The following is a 21,284-nucleotide window of genomic DNA, read 5'->3' as shown; positions in this document are numbered from 1 at the left end:
ACTGCAGCAACCCCTGTATTTTGCACCATCCATTTTTCTTTCTGGTAATAAAATGGCCAGGTGCCCAAAGCAGGAAACTACCATCACTATAATTCACTGTAGATATGGTGTTTTGTGGCCTGTGTTAGATTTTGCACAAAGTAAATCATCGTTTTTCAGTTAAAAGCTATATCTTGGTTTCTTCTGACCACAAAATATCTTTCCTACATTATATAAGGGTCACTATATGGTTATTACTGGCAAATCCCTGATGTGTTTTCACATGGCGTTTCTGGACTAATGGCTTCTTTTGGCCACCCATACAGTAGATTCTTTCCTTATGAAATATTCCTCTTAAGAATGCTCTTTAGCATATTTTTATAGCAGTTCTTTGACATTACAATTTAAATCATGATATTTTAACTGTGGGGTTACAGAGTGCTGGCTATTTTAATGATCCTTCTAACACATCTAATGTCCAATTTTTGCCAATTGCGTACTCCTCATTTGCAATGATGTATAATGAATACACTCATTGATACCACAAAGGCAACTGAGAATCACTCATCTGTATGAAAACATAAAACGATCTTCTCCTTACATAAACACTACTTTAGTTGTGTATGTATAACACATGGATTTGATTATGCCTCATGTTTTACAAGGAAAGGTTAATAAAACATTTTTCAAACAAGAATGACATAATTCCGACAAGACGGAAGGCAAAAATCTTCCAATCCACAAGGAGGCATCCAGAGAAATTGCATTAGAAAATGTCAACTGTCAATCTATTCATGATGCACATGAATTAGATGAGAAATCCCTGCGCCACATTTGAATTACTCCATGGCAAACTGAGATGGTTGCTATGGAGATATAATGTAATATTTTGTGAACAGCTGCCACACAGCTTTCCATTTTTATGTGACAAGATGAACAGCATGTGTGTCTACTTGTGAAGTGTGTACAATTTGTATGGCTCTGGTCCAGACTCTAGTAAAGTGCCTACTGTCTTATGTGGCCAGCTACCTACTAAGACAACATGCCGACAAAAAAGAAACCTTGAAAATTACTGAAATGCACTAAATAGGCATCAACTCTTACAGTTAAAGGATAACTTAACCTTAAAATAAAGTCACTGTACCCCGACATAATACTAATAGCACAAACACATAGTATACACAGATATAGGGTAAAAAAGTAAATTTCTAATAAGATTTAACTCTTTTTATTGATACATTTCGGTAATGAATAAAATGCATTTGTAATCCACATTTACTCTGTCCGCCTTCCTGGGTGCGCATATTAAGCTACTTGCAAAGAATTCTGCGATCTGTGGAGGATGCAATTAATGCGGTCTTAGATTTTAGCCAAAACAAGTTGTCTTACAATTTAAATCATGATATTTTAACTGTGGGGTTACATAGAGAGTGCATAATGCTTAATGTTAGCATAATGTTTCTGCCTATTGTTTGGAACAGACTTTACATTGGAAACATAAAAGGCCTAAACATGTATTTTTGGTAAACAGCTCAAAAGGGTTAAAACACATCTTGTATAAGGAAGAGAGAGGTGTATCTTTTACCTGGGTGTCCATGCAGTGGAGAATGGGGTCGAGGCAGAGTGGGAGAGGTGCTGGATGTCACTATCAAACTCTTTCTGTTGCTGGTCCGACAGCTGTAAAAAAAGAACCAAACATACACTTATTCTCATACACTTATGCATAATAATGACTAAATAGATTCATTGCGCTATCATGCCAAAACATTATTTAAGAGGACGATCTTTAGATCAAATAAATGTAAAAACAGACATTGTAAAGTATTGAGTATGAGAGTATGCCCATTCAAAAAGATTACAGACAGCAAAGAACGGAATTGTTTCCCCTTTGATATAGCAGTGGTGTCAGACGGTTACTCTCTTATTCAGGTCACACAAACCTGTCTCATTTTATGAGGCTGAGAGTGCACAGAATTATCTGTTCTTTTTTCATCTAGCGTAAATGCTAAAAGCCTCCAGCTCAAGCTGACAGGGGGAAAAACAGCCACCTACAGTTCAAATGAACCTTGAGACCTCCAGCTAGGACTATACAGCCTTACGCTCTATTGAAGAGAGGAGAGATGACCGGCTGAGCTTTCAGAACCGCATGACGGAGTGCAGTGTGGTGAAAAGTTAAGGATGAGTGCTCTTTAATTCAACGTGAGCAAAATATTGATGCACACAGTGAACGATCAAAAAGGCAATCTATGAGAAAAATCACAGAGAAATCACGATACTGCTTTTCACATCTACAATTCATTATAATGATGCACAGTTTTAAGTTTGCAGTCTGAAATGAATGTACAAAGCATGTGCTCCATGAAAAATTACCAAGATGGTATTTATTAGGCTATGTTCTCTCAAGTGACTACACTAAGACAAATATGATCTCATACCGTAAGAGTCCCACAAAAAATTTATCTTTCACTGAATAAACTCACAGAATCAGTCAGAATTGTTACAGAACGGCAAGTCATTACTTTCAGTAGTGTCTGACTCGAAATGAAGCAAGAACTGTTTTGTGTAATTAAGGTTGTGAAACTTAAACCAGTATAATTGTTTGTTCATAATGAAAAGGTGTAGTTAAAGATTACCATAAGCATCACATTTGCATGTTTTGTAATTTTTTTTAAATTAAGACTAAATAAAAAAAATACCAATGAAACGATAAAAAAATATTTAAAACATTACAGCATACTTATCCTGATCACCCTGTCGGGGTTTATTCTGCGATGGCAACCGGCTGGATATAAATGATCCCTTATATACATATTTTTTTTTATCTAACTCTTTACATATGAGCTAATTAAACAATAATAATTTGGTTAATTACAGTGACAATGAAGGATTAACTCACTATTTGTATAGCCTATTAATATATTAACAATGTAAAGACCACTACAATATATTAGTTATAAATTAACTACAAACTAAAAGTAATTTATTTCTGAATACTTATAAAGTGTTACGCATTATTCAAAGCAATTATTCATTATTCAAATGTCTTTAAAGTCTTTAAAATAAATGTCACTTGTTTGATATTCTGTCATATCAAACACTAGTCACATCAAAAACAAATACAAATACCCACTGGGTATGAGCGTTTATAAAAACAGAAATCTGCACCACACACTGCAGGAGATTGTCCACAGCTGTGAGCTTTTCACACATTTTACAGTATGTTACTGCTGTTCTGTGACTTTTCAGACCATGACAATTACATTAAAAGTGTTTGGTAATTTTCTGGATAATTGCATGAGTGCTTCTTGGTCCAAACAGTGTTGCAGAAAGAGCAAGTATCACAGCAGAGACCTGCGCCACTTTCACAGTGGCTGCCATCACTCCGTGTGTAATGGAGGTTCAGAAGTGAGTTGAGTCACAGCAGGAGACATGGAGAGAAAGAGAAAGAGTGGGGTGGGATGAAGAAGAAAAGCAAGAAAGCAGGAGAAAATCGATGACTCACAAGCTAACGCTGGCACATTAATACTTAAAGAAAGGCCTTTCTTCTAAATTGCCTGATAAGAAATGCTTTCTTTTTGTGCTGGCTTAAAGATTTTTTTTTTTTTTTTTGAAGGGTGTTAGGTAAAAGATTATCAGAAAAGCACTTTGATTTTGTCTGCCAAGACGTGCACGCTGACCGCAAAGTGCTTAAAAATGTTTACGATCAAGAAATCTCACATCTCCTACTCACAGAGGGGCTTATACTGCATCCGTTTACTCTACAATAAAGATCTAACAGCAGCACGCTCGGAGTAGAGCAGTCTGTTCGTGTCAAAGCAAGACTAAGCAACCTGCAATATTAATGTTTCTTCAATGGGTTTATGCTGATATTAACAAAGAAGACTTGTCCCATTCAATGACCTAATAAAACCGGGCTTCAATAAAGTAGTCTTATCTAAAAGAGCGCTTACACTGAGAGGGATCTTTAACGACCTCAAGTCATACATTTTCAATGAGAACTGGTCATTTTCAAAGACATGAGTGACAGTGGCCGCCGGCAAAAGGATCTGTGTCGATATATAATCTCTCTATGCAAATTAAATCCAATAAAATAAAAATAAAACATTTTTATCAATGTGCAATGTTTAACAATGCTCTTGTGAGCTATACTGTAATTACCTAAAAAATATCTACATAATTACTAAGAAAAAAAAATTATTCGTAAAGGCAAAATTTACTTTTATATGGTGATTGCATAAATGTGTCTTTGCGGCGGTGTGTGAACACAACCACCATCCAATGAAAAAATTCCATTCACTACTTTTTGTTAATCCTCAAAAAGTCTAAACACTTAATAATCAAGCCATTTGGATTTTCTGAGCAATATGATGTCATATTGCTCATGCTCCGCCCACGACCACAGACGAACTGTCCCGTATTAGCATATTTTCACTCTCAGCCATTTGTATACTGTCCACTAAGGCAGCACTTTACATGTCTTGTGTCGACATCCCCCCACGTGGGGTGAGCAGTTGCTAATTATCATTTAAAGACACATGTTTCGCTAACAGGTTGCTTTGAACAGAGCTGTATTTGAGGAGGTAAAAAGAGTGTTGTTTTAAACAACCATTGAGGAATTTTAACCAAAGTATGTTACAAACTTTAAATGAAGACCCTAAAGAATCATACCAACTTGTGGAAAATGGGTATCCGATGACCCCTTTAAATGAAATACCCTATTTTAACAATTATACATGGTCTGGTTAGCTCACAGTGCATTACACGAATACATATGTAATTGCTATAATTTAGTGCACAAATAAATGTTTATCAATGTGCGGTGTTGCCGTTTTAATAACTTTTGATACTTATTTTGCTATATTTATATTGTAAGCTGTTTGATTTGTTATATCATGGAGCTCAGAAGAAGGGTTACACTCACAGACTGTGTGTGTGTGTGTGTGTGTGTGTGTGTGTGTGTGTGTGTGTGTGTGTGTGTGTGTGTGTGTGTGTGTGTGTGAGACTCAGGGTCTATGAAAGAGAATTTATGCCATGAAACTCTTGCAAAGTGAAAAACACTGACTTGCGATCCATAAACACGTCTCTCAACTACTGTGTGTGATCTCTCAGTTTGAAGCGTCTGTCATAGGAAAGTGATGCATGCTGTCGTGAATCATTTATTGACCCGCCTTCTCATAAAACAAGGACGCACAGTCTCATGAATAATTATGAGACACTGATGAGTCATAGATGTACTATGATGGGAGAAATGATGCAGATTTTAAACCTGGTAGACGACAAAGATTTTAAACCCAGACAAAAATATTGCAAAAAGCTCACAATTGACTAGTTTTGAAATTCAACTCAACAAATTCTTACATTGTATTTTAAAATGTGCAACACAAACACAAGAAAATATAGTTTAGTGTTTCGTGACACTTTCAGGGCTTGACAATAAAGACTGATCGATGGCCCGGGGCCAGCGTGAAAGACACTCGGGCCAGTTGACGGAACTGTCACTTGCCCGATCAGGCCAGTGCTGCATCTTCACAATAGTTAATATCATTTACATATTTTTAAGCCTTGCCAATTTAACCGCACTTACACGTGACAGTACCCACGTCTCTCAGTTTGGTACTCATGTCTCACAGCACGCGAATACCCCTAAGTCTTCCTGAGCTTGCACGGACATATTTACACAAAATTCTGTCAAATTGCCCGTCTTGTTGAGAATCATCGTAAACATAGTCAGTTGTGTCTAAAGTGAACGGAAACGTGAGATAACATGCATGTGTATATTGGATCCGTACAGGTCCTAAAGTGGCAGCAGTCTACTATTCTCCAGCTGCTGTCTTTTTTTTATGTTAATAAAACAAAAGACAGAAAAAAAAATCACTCACTGCACTTGACTGAATAACTGCAATAGGTTCATCTATATTTATACAGTGAAGACTATGCAGTGATATTTTACATTTGATTACCATTCTGTACCTAAAAAATTTTTTTAGTCTACCTAAAAAAAAAACTGTTTAGTTCATTTGTAAATGTTTGTTCTGTTGTATTTATTTTGTCCATTTAATATTTAAGATACTTACATCTTTTAAATCTTCTCTTGCAGTTTTTTTTTACTATTCTTATCAGAGACACTTTCAATAAAGATATTTAAATTTTTACACGAGAATGACTGTTACACAATGTTTTATGTACACAAACACCCACAACCTGTAAAGGCTGTCATGAAAGTTTAACACAGCTGAACAACGGCCAATGTTAAAATTTCACATTGTTTATAGGGGAGTGTGTGGGTGGATATTATCGACATGAATTAGCAAAAATGAACAAAATGAAAGTGCATTTGGCCGTAAATTGAGCTTGAATGTGAAACTCCAGGAGGTATGCTGCTGAAAAGAGCTGCACGTTCTCATTAAAACATCATTCCATCAATAGAACCAAAAGAGAGAGAGAGGGGGGGGGGGGGGCAAACCCCCCGGTGCAATTTACATGCTAATAACATGTGCAGCTGTGCAGGGTTCAAGCACGCGAAAAGAAAGTTATCCCTTAATTACAGTAATTGGAGAGAGAATTGCTTCCTCCTACTTCTAAACATCAAGAAATGTCAATTCTATTTGCGAACAAACTTGCTTGTTTCCATTTCCGTCTGAATTCATTTGCATTTGTTTGAATTGATTAAGCTTCTTTTGGACTTATTTGAGTGAAACCAGATTTGTTTGGGGCTGTTTTGAAAGACATTATGTTTGGTATAGAATTTGTTTAGGCTTGGATACAATTAACGACTATGAACATGAAGTATATTTATGAAACTGTTGTCACCAAACTTGTGTCTATAGTTTTTTTGTTTTACCATCTGTTTAACAACAAATATTGTGCATTTGTTCATGCATCTTAGTGAATAGAGAATTTTCTTCACTTTACATCAGTTCAAATGGACATTGCATCTCTCTGAAAGTGGGTCACCTGAACTAAAAAAAAGATAATCCACTCACACGCTCACTTATCCTGGATTAGATTGTACAAATACTCCAGTAAAAAGCTAACATAGAATAAAACACACTCCTGCACACACAGCCTTAAGTATCTTGAGGATGAGAGATGCTATAGTGAGATGTTTGTGAGAGACTGTCAGAGCTCTTCCACTCTATTCATCCGATCTTGATTATAGAAAAGCCAGATGAGATGCTATAACAGAGGGTCTTCATTCATGAGAAATTAGGCAGAGTCTCGGTAGATAACAGAAGGAAATTACACTCCCCTACACTGCTGGGTGGGATAATGTCAGCTAAACTGCCTTTACTTTGCCGTGCACACCAGGCAACAGAATAACACTGTGTCCAGACACCTCATGACAGTTTTCCAGCAACAACAAGTAATTTTTCTGTTCTTGCTAAAAGCAAAAAGACATGATTACAGCCACAGGGTATCTACAGAGTGCTTAAATCAAATTTAAGAACTTTTTTAAGACAAAAATGATTAATACTTGATAATGTCCATGCAGAACAAACCTACTTACAAACCTAAGAAAGAAAGAATGATAGATAGAAAGAAACGCATAACGTTGGACTTTTAATTATAAATAAGCCTGAATTACACACTCTTACAACCATCTACAACATGTGACAATATAAACACCATAATATAGACACTGTCATAATTTACCAACAGTAAATCTTAAAGTCCGCGTGAACCGGAAGTTGCAAACGACTTTTCTCAAGTGTTGTGACGCATTTCCGAGTGTAAGGGAATATTTAAGCAACCCAATCCGTCAAACCTACGTCATCAGAAAAAGAACCATTCCAGACCGGAAGTAACTTTTTAGACTTTGATTAAAGATAACCACGGCAAACTATTTTTTTTCTGTGTATTAACTCTGTATTAACCACAAGACTAGTAATATCCGCTAACAAAGTAAATAGGGTCAATTTTGATTTCATTCCGACTTTAAGCAATCCCTTTGCATAGGCTATATGCTTGGAATTCATTATTTGTGAACCGTTTTGAAACCGCAAGCATGTAAACTACAACAGCACCGCATTTTGAATTTGAACATGTAGTGTAGGCTATACATTTATTTGATTCACTCATAGCATTTTTAAGTTTAATAATGAAGTTTAATAAGACTTGTTTTATGTGATTTAAAATATAAAGGCTTTTAATTACCTGAAATTGCATTCAAATTTATTTAAGACATTTTAAGATTGTTTGAGGACAAACGGGGACCCTGCAGCCAATCATAATCTATTTTGGTGCTAAAGTTATGTGGAGTTTTCACTGTGAGCGGAACAGAAATCAATGACTTACAAAATGTATTGTCGGACAGATAGGAGACAAACTTAGATTTTACATATCTATAACAAGCTTGACTGTCGCTTTAATCCCATTGTGAAAGTGTTATTTCACATCTGCACATAAAAGCATTGAGGAGGACTATGACTTAAATTCCCTGTGAAATGTTCTTCTAATTGCAGAATTCTAAACACACCTAAGTATGTAAACAGATTGATATGCATCAACAGATGGTGAGTAACACTTAGATATGCACAAACAAAATAAATAGAACATACAATATAAATATAAAACATTATTAAAGACAAGTAAACGGTCTATAATAAAATAAGAACAAATAATCAAACTAAAAGCAATAGCACAAAATAAAAATGCATGTTTTTCAGGTAGATCTAACATAGTTTGATACAGATTAGGTAGAATAGGCTGTTGTCGGAATAGGCCAATGCACGGACCCAATTTACTGAAAGTGTAACACATGAATTGTCTTTCTTGACTGTTTACGTTCACTTAAAGGGATAGTTCACCCAAAAATGTTGTCATCACTTACTCACCCTAAAGTTTTTCCAAACCTGTATGAGTTTCTGTCTTCTGTTGAACACAAAAGAAGATATTTATTAGTCACCTAATGTGAAATTTGGTTGCATATGGAAGTGATTTACTTGCATTGTAGAGGTTTTAGATTAGGTCTGCATGATATATATATTTAGAAATTATTGAAATAATGCAAATGTTCATATCGCGATATGCATTTTGCAACGGCTTGTGATAACTGTATGATTTTAATACTTAAGACTGGACACAAGACTGTTACATTCGCGTAAAATGCTTAATGTTATTAAATGCAATAAGTAAAGTACTCACACACACAAAAAACCCAAATACACACAAAATCATGTCAAAATGGCTGTCTTGGTGAGTATTCACGTAAACACAACCAGTCTCAAGTCTTAAGTGGACTAAACAGTCGAGAAAGTAAGCAAATGTGTAACAATATACTGGATTCGACAGCAGCCTAATAAACCTGTTTCTGTCTGTGTGCTTAATGTTAATTAAACAACAAAAGAGAAACTCACTCACTGCTCATGACTGAATAACATTTTTGTCTTTAATAAGAAGCAGTATTTAATCCATACAGTGAAGACTAGGCAGTTTTTTTGTTTTACATTTGATTATTCAATTGTTCAGTTGTTAAATAAACTTAATTTAGGCCTAGCTGAAACCCAAAACCCACTGGTTTACACTGACGCTAAAAATAACACTTACTTTTTATTTAATGCTATAGATTAGTTTTATAACGGATGTTTTCTTCTTACAAAAAAAAGTGAAACATGTATGTTGGTTATATAATTTGCCGTTTTTAAATATATTTTAAATGTATATTACACACATAAAGCTTTATCGTATAACATATTGCATTTTTATTCAATCTGGTGCAGCCCTAGTTAAAATATAAACAATAGGGGCTATATATATATATATATATATATATATTAAGTATTTTTTCTGCTGTTTAGCATTTCAAAGGATTATCCACCTTAAAGACTGAAGAAAACAGAGTGGTTTTCGGTCTAGGGCTCATACTGCGTAATGTCATGAGCTGAAAGGTGTAATTTCCAAGAGCAGATGCAACGAGCCAATTAATACCGAACACTGCAATTATGAGCAAACACCTGCTAACCTAGCACTCCACCCCACTCAACACTGTGGACAGGTTGAGAGGGGGGAAATGATCAAATAAACAAATGCATTGCTTCTTTTATAACAAGCTTGACCCGATTTGAGGTTTGGCAAGCATAATATAATGGACACAATGGGAATTGCATGTTTCAAGAGATGCAAAAGGGTCGGACAGAATCAATGCTGGCCAGAAAGCCAATTACGACACTGATCGTTTCTGCCTTGAGTTTCCTTCCTGTAATCAAGGTACTATCAATATTGTTCACAGTCATTTTCATTTTAAATTAGACCAATTTTCTTCTCGAAAGATGGGAATATGGTGGCCCCAAAGCTGCCACATGTATACTTATTACATTGCCTGTAGCTTTTCCTATGTGGATAATTAAAATGCATACAACCATCCACCACTGTCTGAAATACAATGAATCAATGACTGAGACCTGCTCAGATGTGCCTATGAAGGCTTTCCACAGGCTAAGTGGCTATATTCAATGCAGGAAATTATAAAAAAGAGAAAGAGAGAAATCAATCGAGCATTCTATATCATCAAGGAAGAGGACAATTTAACAGTCTGAACAATCTGAAATTGGTTCTGCTGAATGTTTCATGAGATTCAAAGACTTGTCATGTGGAGTGATTATAATGAGAATGCTGAAGGGAGCCTGACCTAGTTGAGGCAACAGAGGAAGAGATAGAATGATGAAGAGAAAATAAGAAAGTGTAAAGAGAGATAAAGTTAAAGATTTAGTTATTACACCCCAAAGTGGGTGTGACAGCATCACATGGGCTCAAAAACGTACTGTTGAGAGGCAGCGTGAAGGTTCTGCTTGACTTTACATTTCTTTACATTTCCACTGTGTAACATGTTACACAGACCACATCAAGACATGATACCACTGGGAAATTCCATAGTGGAGTCATGTGAGTTGATGCATGTTGACAAGTGAGGTGTCAAGACTGCAGTTCGGCATCACCCCAGAGAACGAGGAAGAGGAGACTGGTGAGTTCTAATAGCTTCTCACTCACGCGCGCACACGCAAGAACGTTTGTGTGAGCGGTCAAATGCACTTCGTGTTAGCAGAAAAAATTATGTAAACAGTCAGTTTTTTCTTGTGGTTGTAAACAGGCAAATTGTGAGCATGTGAATACACTGCAGTTCAAAAGTTAGAAAGATCTGTATTTCATGTTTTTTAAAAGCAGTCTCTTATGCTTACCACGGCTGCATATATTTAATAAAAATACAGTAAAATATTTTATATTGTAAAATATTATAAAAAATTTAAATAACTGTTTCTTTTATATTTGAAAAAATGTTGTGTCTTGGTAAAGCTGAATTTTCAGGAGCTATTACTCCCATCAGTGTCACATGATTATTACAAATCATTCATTATTCTGGTAACACTTTACAATAAGGTTCATTAGTAAACATTAGTTAACATAAACTAAGAATGAACAATACTTCTACAGCATTTTATTAATCTTTGTTAATATTAATTTCAACATTAACTAATGTTATTCAAATCAAAGGTTGTATTTGTTAACATTAACATTTTGTGAACTAACATGAACAAACAATGAACAACTGCATTTTTATTAACAAAGATTAATAAATCATGGAAACAGTTGTACTGCTTAACATTTATTTGAATTTGAAACAAATCTTTTTTAACATTATAAATGTCTTTACTGATACCTTTGATCAAAGCATCCTTGCAAAATAAATATACGCCTGGTAAAGTATGGCAGTGCAAATAGCAAGTCTACATGACTTTTCAAATGTATTCTCTGCTATATGAAATTCTGATTGCTTAGAAAGTAACAAGACACCTCTCATCTATAAAATACATGATTCAAAGTCTCATTCATCCTTTCATACATCATTCACACCATGACTCTATAGCACACAGTGTACTGCTCCGACCTCATGGCCACTGAACGAATCAGACATTTAGCATCATTGTGAGAATGACACTACTTCACAGAGATAGACGAAGAGCGTAAAGAAGCAGATCACTCTACAACAGTCTCAGCTCTGTTGCTATGCAAGCACTGTGCCCTCCCCTACATCTGTCTCTCCATGCTACAGGAGGACAGGAAGAACACAAGCAGGGAAGAATGGAAAGCAATTATAGGTGATCTCTATCTAACTCAACCACACATTTGAGCACATCTGTGTGCAAGTTCACTCCGACATGGTAGGTCAGAGAAGAACTGCCTGGTCTCTCAAGCATCATTTTATGAAAGACTAACCTTGCTCGCCTGCGTGTTTGGGTGCATGTCTGGCCACGTCATAATCTGCACTCCTGGCTGACGGGCGGTCGTTACTTTTACGCACATTGACCAAGAGGAAGGAACGTTGTACGATGTGCATGTAGAGTGGCTGAAATGAGCGTGACCACCAGAATACGCAACAACAACAGTGAGAAAAATCACAGAGCACACAAACATAAGCAAAACCACAAGACTGCCTGCAGCATGCCATCAATTACAGCTCATATGACTAAAAAAAAAAAAAAACAAGTTACCTGACTAACATGATAAGAACAAACAGAAAGAACAGAGCTAGAAAAATGAAAATGGAGAGCTGTACCTCTTGGATCGGCGGAGCATGCTTCTCTCCGGCAGAGAGAAATTGGAGAGAACGGTCCAGAAGGAGTCAGACATGATATCGGTGCACTAACATGGCTGTCATCCAAAGATCAAATGTCATAAAGCAGCAGAGAAGGAAGAACAGCTGGCTAAATGAACAGGCTTTCTATCTGATAGCAAGCACTAGATGATGTTCCTACAGCTGCTGCTGCCGGCAACCTGTGACACAACTAAAGCTATCGTGAGATGCTGTCATGTGCTTTTTCTCTCGCTCTCTTCTCTCTCCTCAACACCCTCCCCTCCTCTCTCGAACTCAAATACACAGCAGCACATGTATAAAGATGCAGCCAACTCTAAATACAACCTCCAGATTAACTCCAGAAGAGTCAGAGTGTGAGAGACTGCTATTAAAATGCTATTAGACATTTTGAGAGAAATAGTGAAACATTTTAATGCTAGATGATCTGTCAACCAGAAAAGGCTGAATCTGACAAGAGTATTCAATACAGAATCCCTGGAAAAAGTAACAGGGGATTGAAGTGAAATGACAGGCGATTAAAGTGCACACACACGCACACACATAAGCAGGATTATTCGGTCAAAGGGCACAAGCATAAGTGAGATTCTCTGTACGGTCCAAACTGTTCAGTCATTAGTCCAGCAAGTCAAAGGAATGAAAAAATGAGGAATCAAAAAGATAAACAAGGCTGTTTTAAATCATATGTGTTTTGCAGTTTTGCAGCAGGCTAGATGCAGACAGGCATGGGAGCAGTGTGTCACCTTGAGCTGACCGACACCGTGGGCTCAATCGCTTCAGACACACATCAAAGAACAAACAGCTAGGGGGAGAAAACATCTCCACCCAACACCGGTGGAGGCAGGCAGTAGACAGTGCTAACATTGTATGTATGAGGGCGTTTTCTCTGTGGAAACAAGGGATTTTTTTGGCTTCCATAAAAAATTTACATTGAAAGAGAAAATGACAGTGCGCAAAAACAAAACAAAAAACAAATAGGCTACTACAAACTTTTTGAGAAAATGATACAGTCCAAAAGTGACTCCAAAGGATTAAAGGGTTAGTTCACCCCGAAAATTCAAATTCTGTTATCATTTACTTACCCTCATGTTGTTCCAAAAAAGACTTTCGTTCATCTTCGGAACACAAATGAAGATATAATAAAAATTAAAATAATAAAGATAAGATAAATATAATAAAATCTGCCCCTCCATTGACAGGTACTCGACTACCTTTTTGACGCTTCAAAAAGTTAATAAATAGATTGTAAAACTAATCAATTGTTTTGCCTTTTTTAAACCATATACAGTATATACATACATACATACATCAAGTTATATTTAGTTTTAGTGCTCAGGGTGTCCCTTGTCTGTGGCCTGTAATGCAAAAACAAATAAATAAAAATAAGCAAATCAATAAATAATGGTTAATACTAATATGGGCACCAAAATGTAGTTCATCTCTAATGTTACATTTACATTTTTTGAACTTCATTATAGTTCTATATTATTCGAACTGATCAGAGTCAGTCGATCGTAACTGAACTGGGATTAATTTAATTGGCTGATATTGTGCAGCTAGTCAGAGTATCACAAGAGATGTGCAGTGAGAGGAAAGACCCAGTGATGGAGAAAAGGAATAAGCAGCAGTCTTTGGAACAGTTCCCTGCCTTTCTCTTGAATGTCCTGTTGAGTTGAGCTCTTAAAGGTTTTAAGACTTGATTTCCCGCAGCTTCACTGTTGGTCTAAACCTGTGGGGAACTGTAAAAAATAGCCTTTCCACTCATACGATAGCATCTTTTAGAAATGGGAAATGATGTCTGGTCAAGCCAACACAAATGGGAAATGAGGCTTCACAGGAAAGGAAAATGATTTTGAACATTTTCTATGATTGTGATCATGATCAATAGAGGATGGACAGCACAAAGTAAGTAAAGAAAATAGCTGCCTTTAAAAAAAAAAGCAGGTTGTAGTGATTTCCTCAAGCTATACTGAATGTGAATGGAGTTTCCACACAGCTTCGGATCACTGTGCCCTCTAAATAACCTAAAATGTGTCCTTTCTTACAATGCAAAAAAAAAAAAAAAACTACAGCAAAAAACCATGCACACATTGCATTCCAACATTGTGAACGCAGATATTCTTCATAACCCAGAGGTTGAAGATGTCCCGATAGCAGACTGTGCTCAGCAATTTGTCATCAAACAAGAGATCAGTGATGGATCAAGGTGAACACACAAACACTTGTAGTCAAATGGGAGAGAACATGGAGTTCTTACATTCCAGAGCAACTCATTAGTGCAGAATCACTCTCATTCTGCTCCACAGGCATTCAACACACACAAATACACACACTTGAGTTAATGAGCAGGGCTTAAACAAACCATATCAAAGCTTATTGGCAACCATATTTGCTCAAAATAATCTGCACAATAAGGCTGGGCGATAAAGCAAAAAAAAAAAAAATGCACTAGAGTTCAAAAGTTTGGAGTAAATAAGATTTCCTATATTTAAGAAATGAATACTTTTATTCAACAAGTACTGTAAGTAGCCTAAATGCCTAACATTGTTACAGAAAACTTCTATTTAAATTTTTTTGAACTTTCTATTCATCAAAGATGAAAAAATCTTTATAATCTTGTAAAAATGTACCAGGCTTTCCACAAAAATATTAAGCAGCACAATTTCTGAAAGGTTCATGTAACACTAGCTATGTTTCCATCCAAGTTGCGATTTTAACTTAGCCGCAAAATTGGAATATCACATAAAACAAAACATAATTTACATCCCATCCCACAAAAAAAAACGTCACTTCCTGGGAAATTGGTGCAAAATATCAGTTAAAAAACCTGCTGCAATCGAAGAAGTCACTGTGGCTCTTTTTTCCTACATCATAAATGACTTGCATCTCAGAGCACACAGCCGAAATGCAATAAACATGTTATCTTGCATTCAGATGTCTGGCGTTTGAGAAAGCAATCATGTGAGACACTTCTGGAAGGGAATACTACCAAATCTTTTTGATGACAGACTTTGGCTCAGGCATTTCAGAATGATCAAACCAACATTTGAGATGCTGTGCAATGAAAAATATAATGTTTAATAAACTTAAAATGTAAAATTTACATTTACAGAGTGAAAATTTACAGAGTGAAACACTTTTTGTGCTGTTTTCTAACAGTTTGGACTTAAATAATAAAGAGAGAAAACCCTTAACCTTTTCACTGGCATTTTGTTTTAATAGTTCACAGATATCGTTATGTATTACAGGATTGTCTAGCAATATATATTGATCATCGTAGAATTGCTGTATCATGATATTATCTTATCGTGACTTCGTGAGCCATGTATCGTGTATCGTATTGTGAGGTACATTACCACCCCTACTGTATAGCTAAATTGATTTCTTTTTTTAATTAACTAAACAAAATCAAGTTAAAAATCATTGTACTGTATGTTTTCCACTAACTTCTTCACTAAATGAACACAAGGAAGCTTAATGGCAAATTTAAAAGGACATTGAAATCACTTCAATGTTGCTTAAAGCTAGGGTAGGTAATGTTGGAGAGCTAGCCAGATTTGAAAGTGGCACCTCTTCTAAGCTCCGCCCCCTCCTGTCAGTGCTCCGTCCAAAGCTACGCCATCCCCCACCCCCCCACAAACATGAACGCGCATCCACATTTGGAGTCAGCTGCATGTACCTACGACCTGTAACGCAACTGGCTTACACCAACAGAGAAGCTACTGTTAGCATTGGGATTTTTTTGAGAGGGGAGTCAGGGGAGAGATGCACACTTCGATTAGACTGGATAAACACATGCATCTTAATTGTTAAGAAAATTAAACGAAATAAATGAATAAATCAAGCCTTTATTACAAAACACTAGGCTATATCATACAGCATTCTGAAAAATGCGCACCCCTAGTTCCTCCGTCTATGGCCCATGACGCGATGAGCATTTACTATAGCTACTTTAAAAAACGCGGGTCAGGAAGCCGGTCGGGTACAATATTTTCTTTCTTTTTTTTTTGCGGTCCGAGTTGCGGGCGGGTTAGTTGAAAACGTCGGTCGGTTGCGGGTTGTTTATACATTGACCCGCGCATCACTGTTGTGCACGCAGTGGTGCTCGGGCACGAGACATGAAGGCATCTGATTGGTTCTTTACATTCGCACCGAATGGCAGTGATTGGTCAGAGTTTTTACTGTCCTACAGCTGCTACAGAGGTCAGATTTTTTTCATTCCTTTTTCTGAACACATAATCTATTGTCTACTATCAGAATGGAAGGACCATTTCACCCAGTATAAAAAAAGTGTTTCTGAACAGGATTACCTACCCTAGCTTTAAAGTGCCCCTATTATGGATTTTTGACAATGACCTTTCATGTAGTGTGTAACATAGCGTGAATGAAAACATCCTGCAAAGTTTTAAATCTAAAAGTGCACCGTATATAAAATTATTGTCTTTCAAAAGTAAGAGTCTACTCGTCTCTGAGCCAATGAAATGAATTGTTTTTCAAACGAGTCATAAGCCGTTTCGTTGTGACGTCAAGACGAAACATTAGCCCGCCACACTTATTGCGCGCGCAGACACCAGGAAATACTTGAACCTCAAACCGGCAGCTGATTTCTGTGGATACTGGACAGCATCATGCCGAGGAGACGCTGTGCTCTACAATGTGAAGGTAAAGCCTTTTTTTTTTTCACTGCCCAAGGACGAGCATTTGAAAAAATTAGTGGTTGAAATTCATCTTTACCACGATACCACAGCAGTATAATCCTAAACTTTTGATGCATTCCCTTTAATTTACTGATGACTGCTTCTCAAAACACTTGCTCTTGAGAGATGGTGTTCAAAATACTGTACTTAGTTTTGAGTTTTACATTGTGTAGGTCTCCTGCTAACTGGCTAACTCACAATGTCTTACTGAAATGCTTCTGCTAATCAGTTATGGGCCACTATTACCTAAAAGTGTGTCTATGCAGATTGTCTGTCGTTCTCACTACTTTGAGGAAAGATTAAGCGTTGAGCAAGATTTGTTTTACCAACGTTTGTTACATCAGTCATTCACGCTAGAGCTCGGCTAATGTATTGCATACATGCACTGTTATTTATAGAGTTTCCACGTGTTCACCGCAATATATTAGTAGTTCATCTATCTAGTGTTTCATCATCGCACTCGCGCTCGGATTGATATGGTAAAACCGACTTCATTGTTCGTTACTGTGTTTAGTTTACGGTGTAGGATAAGAAGCCTCAGGACACGCAGAGCTGACGTTGTTATGGCAATGGGAGTTTTTGTTTTCGACGCGCGCTGAACGCGTAAAAATAGCATAATAGGGCCCTTTAAGTATATATATATCGTCAACAAAATCATTGTGAATATATCGTGATTATTCAATATATCGTCCAGTCCTACTGCACACTATTTAAAATTAACATCAAAAAACATAATCCAAAAACCACTCATTAACAAGCAAAAACCCATCCATCCATCCATAACACGCAGTAGCAGAAACTGGCCCTGATAGAAAAATCAGGCTACAGTTATTATTAAGTAGTCAATTCAGCAAAATGCCTTTATGCTTTAATCAAAAGTGACTTTATAAGTATATTTATAACATGAGCAATCCCACTTGAGTAACCTGGGGTTAAGTGCATTGCTTAAGGGCACAGTGCTGAAGGCACTGGTACATGCCGCCATCCAGTTATCCACCTTAAGCATTTAGCCACTAAACCACACCACCTCATTAGAAAAACAGATTAGACAAAATAGGAACCACACGATGCCTAGTTATCCAGCATGCTGCTGTAAAGGATGTTGGATCAGGAGCAAGTGCAAGGGCACTCTTACCTCCAGAAGAATGGGTTGGCGCATGGGGCAAGGACAGGGGCAGACGAAGGCCCCTCGGGTCCGCCCGGGGACGGAGGGATGAGAGCAGAGGGTGAGGAGGTAGGGGAGAGGAGATGCTGCAGGAGGCTGCTGTTGCCATGACAACGGTACTGAGCAGTTGGCCAGATTCTTTTAAGTGAATACAGCAAGAGAGGAAAGCAAGGAGTAATGTGAATGCGTGTTTGACCTTGTGAGTCTGTGAAGGGCATGGAAAGGTAGGATGTCCTACGGCAGTTTATAAACATGACCAAGGCAAAGGCTTAATATCACACTGTCACAGTTTCTGCCTCAGTGTATATGTCCACACTTTAACCATCCGTGAATTGAACACTCCCTGCCTCTCAGTTCCAGTAAGACATGTCTACGAGCTCCAATTAAACACGTGGCAAAACAAGATCCTGTTTTGAGTTGTTTGCATGACAGTCAGTTGTCCTGGTATTCCTGAGAGATGCTGCTGACAGGCTGTTTCAGCAGTTCAGCACACGCACACTGGGCACACTGAAGTTAAAGCTGGTTGGCACTAGGATAGGATGACAGTTCTGTCAGGCTCTACTACCTCCCTTCGCTTTGGGCAAGTTGTCAAACAGAGAGAAAGGGGAGACTCCATTCAAATGTATTCTTGCTACATCAAAACGTTGAATATATTTGTTTTGCTTACCACCTACAAAATGAGGAATACATGGTTGGGGTACAGGATCTTGTTTTTCATAAATTTCATGAGAAATGTATTCCAATACTGCACCCAATGACTTTTAGTCTAGGGCAGCAACATTACAAAACAATGTAAATCCACCCCCAAAATAACCCCCCCCCCCCCCCCCCCAAAAAAAAAAAAAAATTAGGGATTGTTCACAAGAATTGCTGCATATTTGAACGAAAGCTATAATAACCCATTGCTACCCTTATAACCAATATGTTGTCCGTCCCCAACAATGAAACTGTGAAAGTAAAAAATACAGTGATATAGGAATAATCAAATGTCAAATATTAATAAAGCAATAATACAGCTGTAAAATATATATTTTTTATTTAAGTAACACCACTTCCTTTTGCTCTGTTTGCTGATAAAGCATTTTTTTATGATCCTTGTATTCAAAGATCAACGATATCAATAGTATTTCCAGACACAGAAAAGTCATATTTTTTCTGTGGAAAAAAAAATATTATATTATATATATATATATATATATATATATATATATATATATATATATATATATATATATATATATATATATTATTGTTATTATTATATAGTAATATATAAAAAACTGCGCCTATTATTCAGTCAAAATAAACAAGTGAACAAATCAATGAACGAACGGACAATTAAATACTTGCACTTTTTTCCCCAGCCTGCCCGAGATGCTGGAATAGGCTCCAGCACCCCGAGACCCTACAGAGGAAAAGCGGTTTGGAAAATGGATGGATGACAAGGTTTTTTCTGGAATCCATAAGCATTTTATTTTGTTTTGACATCTCAGTGTGAAGATTAGAATTAGAAAAAAGTTAGAAAAACTAAAGGGATAACAACTAAGTTATAAGTATTTAGGGGGCGTCATTCTAGAGTTGTAAATGTATGGACCATCTCACTTTTTTTTAAATCACCATGCTACACTAAAACTTGGTTTTCAAGCAACAGGGACCTGCTTCAGCCAGCCAAGACACAGATGTTCTCTCAGAATGAAGTAAGAGAAGCTGACTGGGCATAAGCTGGCATTTGACATGACTGAATCATGCACAAATGCACACACACTCTGCTGAGTGAAGACTTCTCTTCACTTATATTTCCCTGAGTCTTTCTGGTGTTCTGCTGGGTTGTGTTTTTGAGACTGTAAACTGAGCTACACACTGTGGCTGTCAATCAACGAGACGAGAGCTAGAAACTCAGCCAACACTCAGAGCATGAGAGGGAAAGCAGGTATCAGGTTCTCAGACAGACTGAGACAGAGAAAGAGGAAACCTGGTGCTTAACTGCCAAGGAGGTCAGAGTCTGCGGTCTGTTTGTGTAAAGCTAACGCTGTGGTCATGTTTAGAAACCTCAACCGATGGAGTTCATTCATTGCAAAAATGAGTGACAGTCAGCTGAACTCAAGTAAAAGTTTTTAAAAAAGGAAATAATAAAAGTTATGTAAACAAATACAAGCAATATTTGTTGGCCCATACTAGGGCTGCACGATTATTCGAAATAAAACCAAAATATAGCGATTTTCAAATCGCAAATGCTACAATTTAATCAAACAAATACTGTGCATACCCTCATTGCACCAACATGTTTCAGAGGCAAGCACAACACTGTGTTCTTTTACACGTGAGCAGCTTATGATCCAGTGTTTTTATTATCTCAAAACAGGTCGGTTTGAGGTAAATGATGCTCAACATCAACTCATCTCTGCATCTGCCGTGGAGCACTAATAAACAAATAAATAGCTTAAAGGTCTCCTGAAATAAATAGGATTGAGTAATGTTGGAATTTTAACGATTCCGATTCCAATTTCGATTCTGCTTATCGATTCTTTTCGATTCCTAATTTCGAGTTCAATAAGGTAAAAAAAAAACGTAGATACCATTTACATTTAGTCTTATTGCAAAACATTTAATTGTAGCTGAATATCATGAACAAAAATCAACAGGCCAAAGAACACTTTTGCAAGGAATTTTGCCTATGGTTTAAAAATACCACAGAAAAACAAACAAACTAATTTTCAAATATTATTAAAAGGCAAGTAAACACAAGTAAAATATACATAACAAATATAGTTACAAAAGTGATTCAGTCAAAAACTAGTGAACTTTCTCTGTCTTTATTTGTTTGATTAGTGTTGAGACGCATCAGGAATATTAGGCT

General features: G+C 36.8%; 1 protein-coding gene across 7 annotated transcripts in view; it reads right to left on the bottom strand.

The window, feature by feature from the left end:
* The window catches only part of mast2 (microtubule associated serine/threonine kinase 2), a 130,278-nt gene that overhangs the window by 28,189 nt on the left and 80,805 nt on the right, over positions 1 to 21,284 (bottom strand). For 5 of the 7 annotated variants that reach the window (XM_079628677.1, XM_079628679.1, XM_079628678.1 and 2 more), the window contains one exon: positions 1,565 to 1,656. In XM_079628677.1, coding sequence (XP_079484803.1) covers positions 1,565 to 1,656 — 92 coding nt within the window. Of the gene's footprint in view, positions 1 to 1,564; positions 1,657 to 18,397; positions 18,566 to 21,284 lie in introns of all 7 variants that reach the window. The other 2 variants (XM_079628680.1, XM_079628683.1) reach the window with 1 other exon arrangement.

Source organism: Phoxinus phoxinus (genome assembly GCF_949152265.1).
Source record: "Phoxinus phoxinus genome assembly, chromosome: 11".
NCBI classification, from domain to species: Eukaryota; Metazoa; Chordata; class Actinopteri; order Cypriniformes; family Leuciscidae; genus Phoxinus; species Phoxinus phoxinus.
The sequence above is the reverse complement of the archived record's forward strand: the minus strand, read 5'-3'. Positions and strand labels throughout refer to the sequence as shown.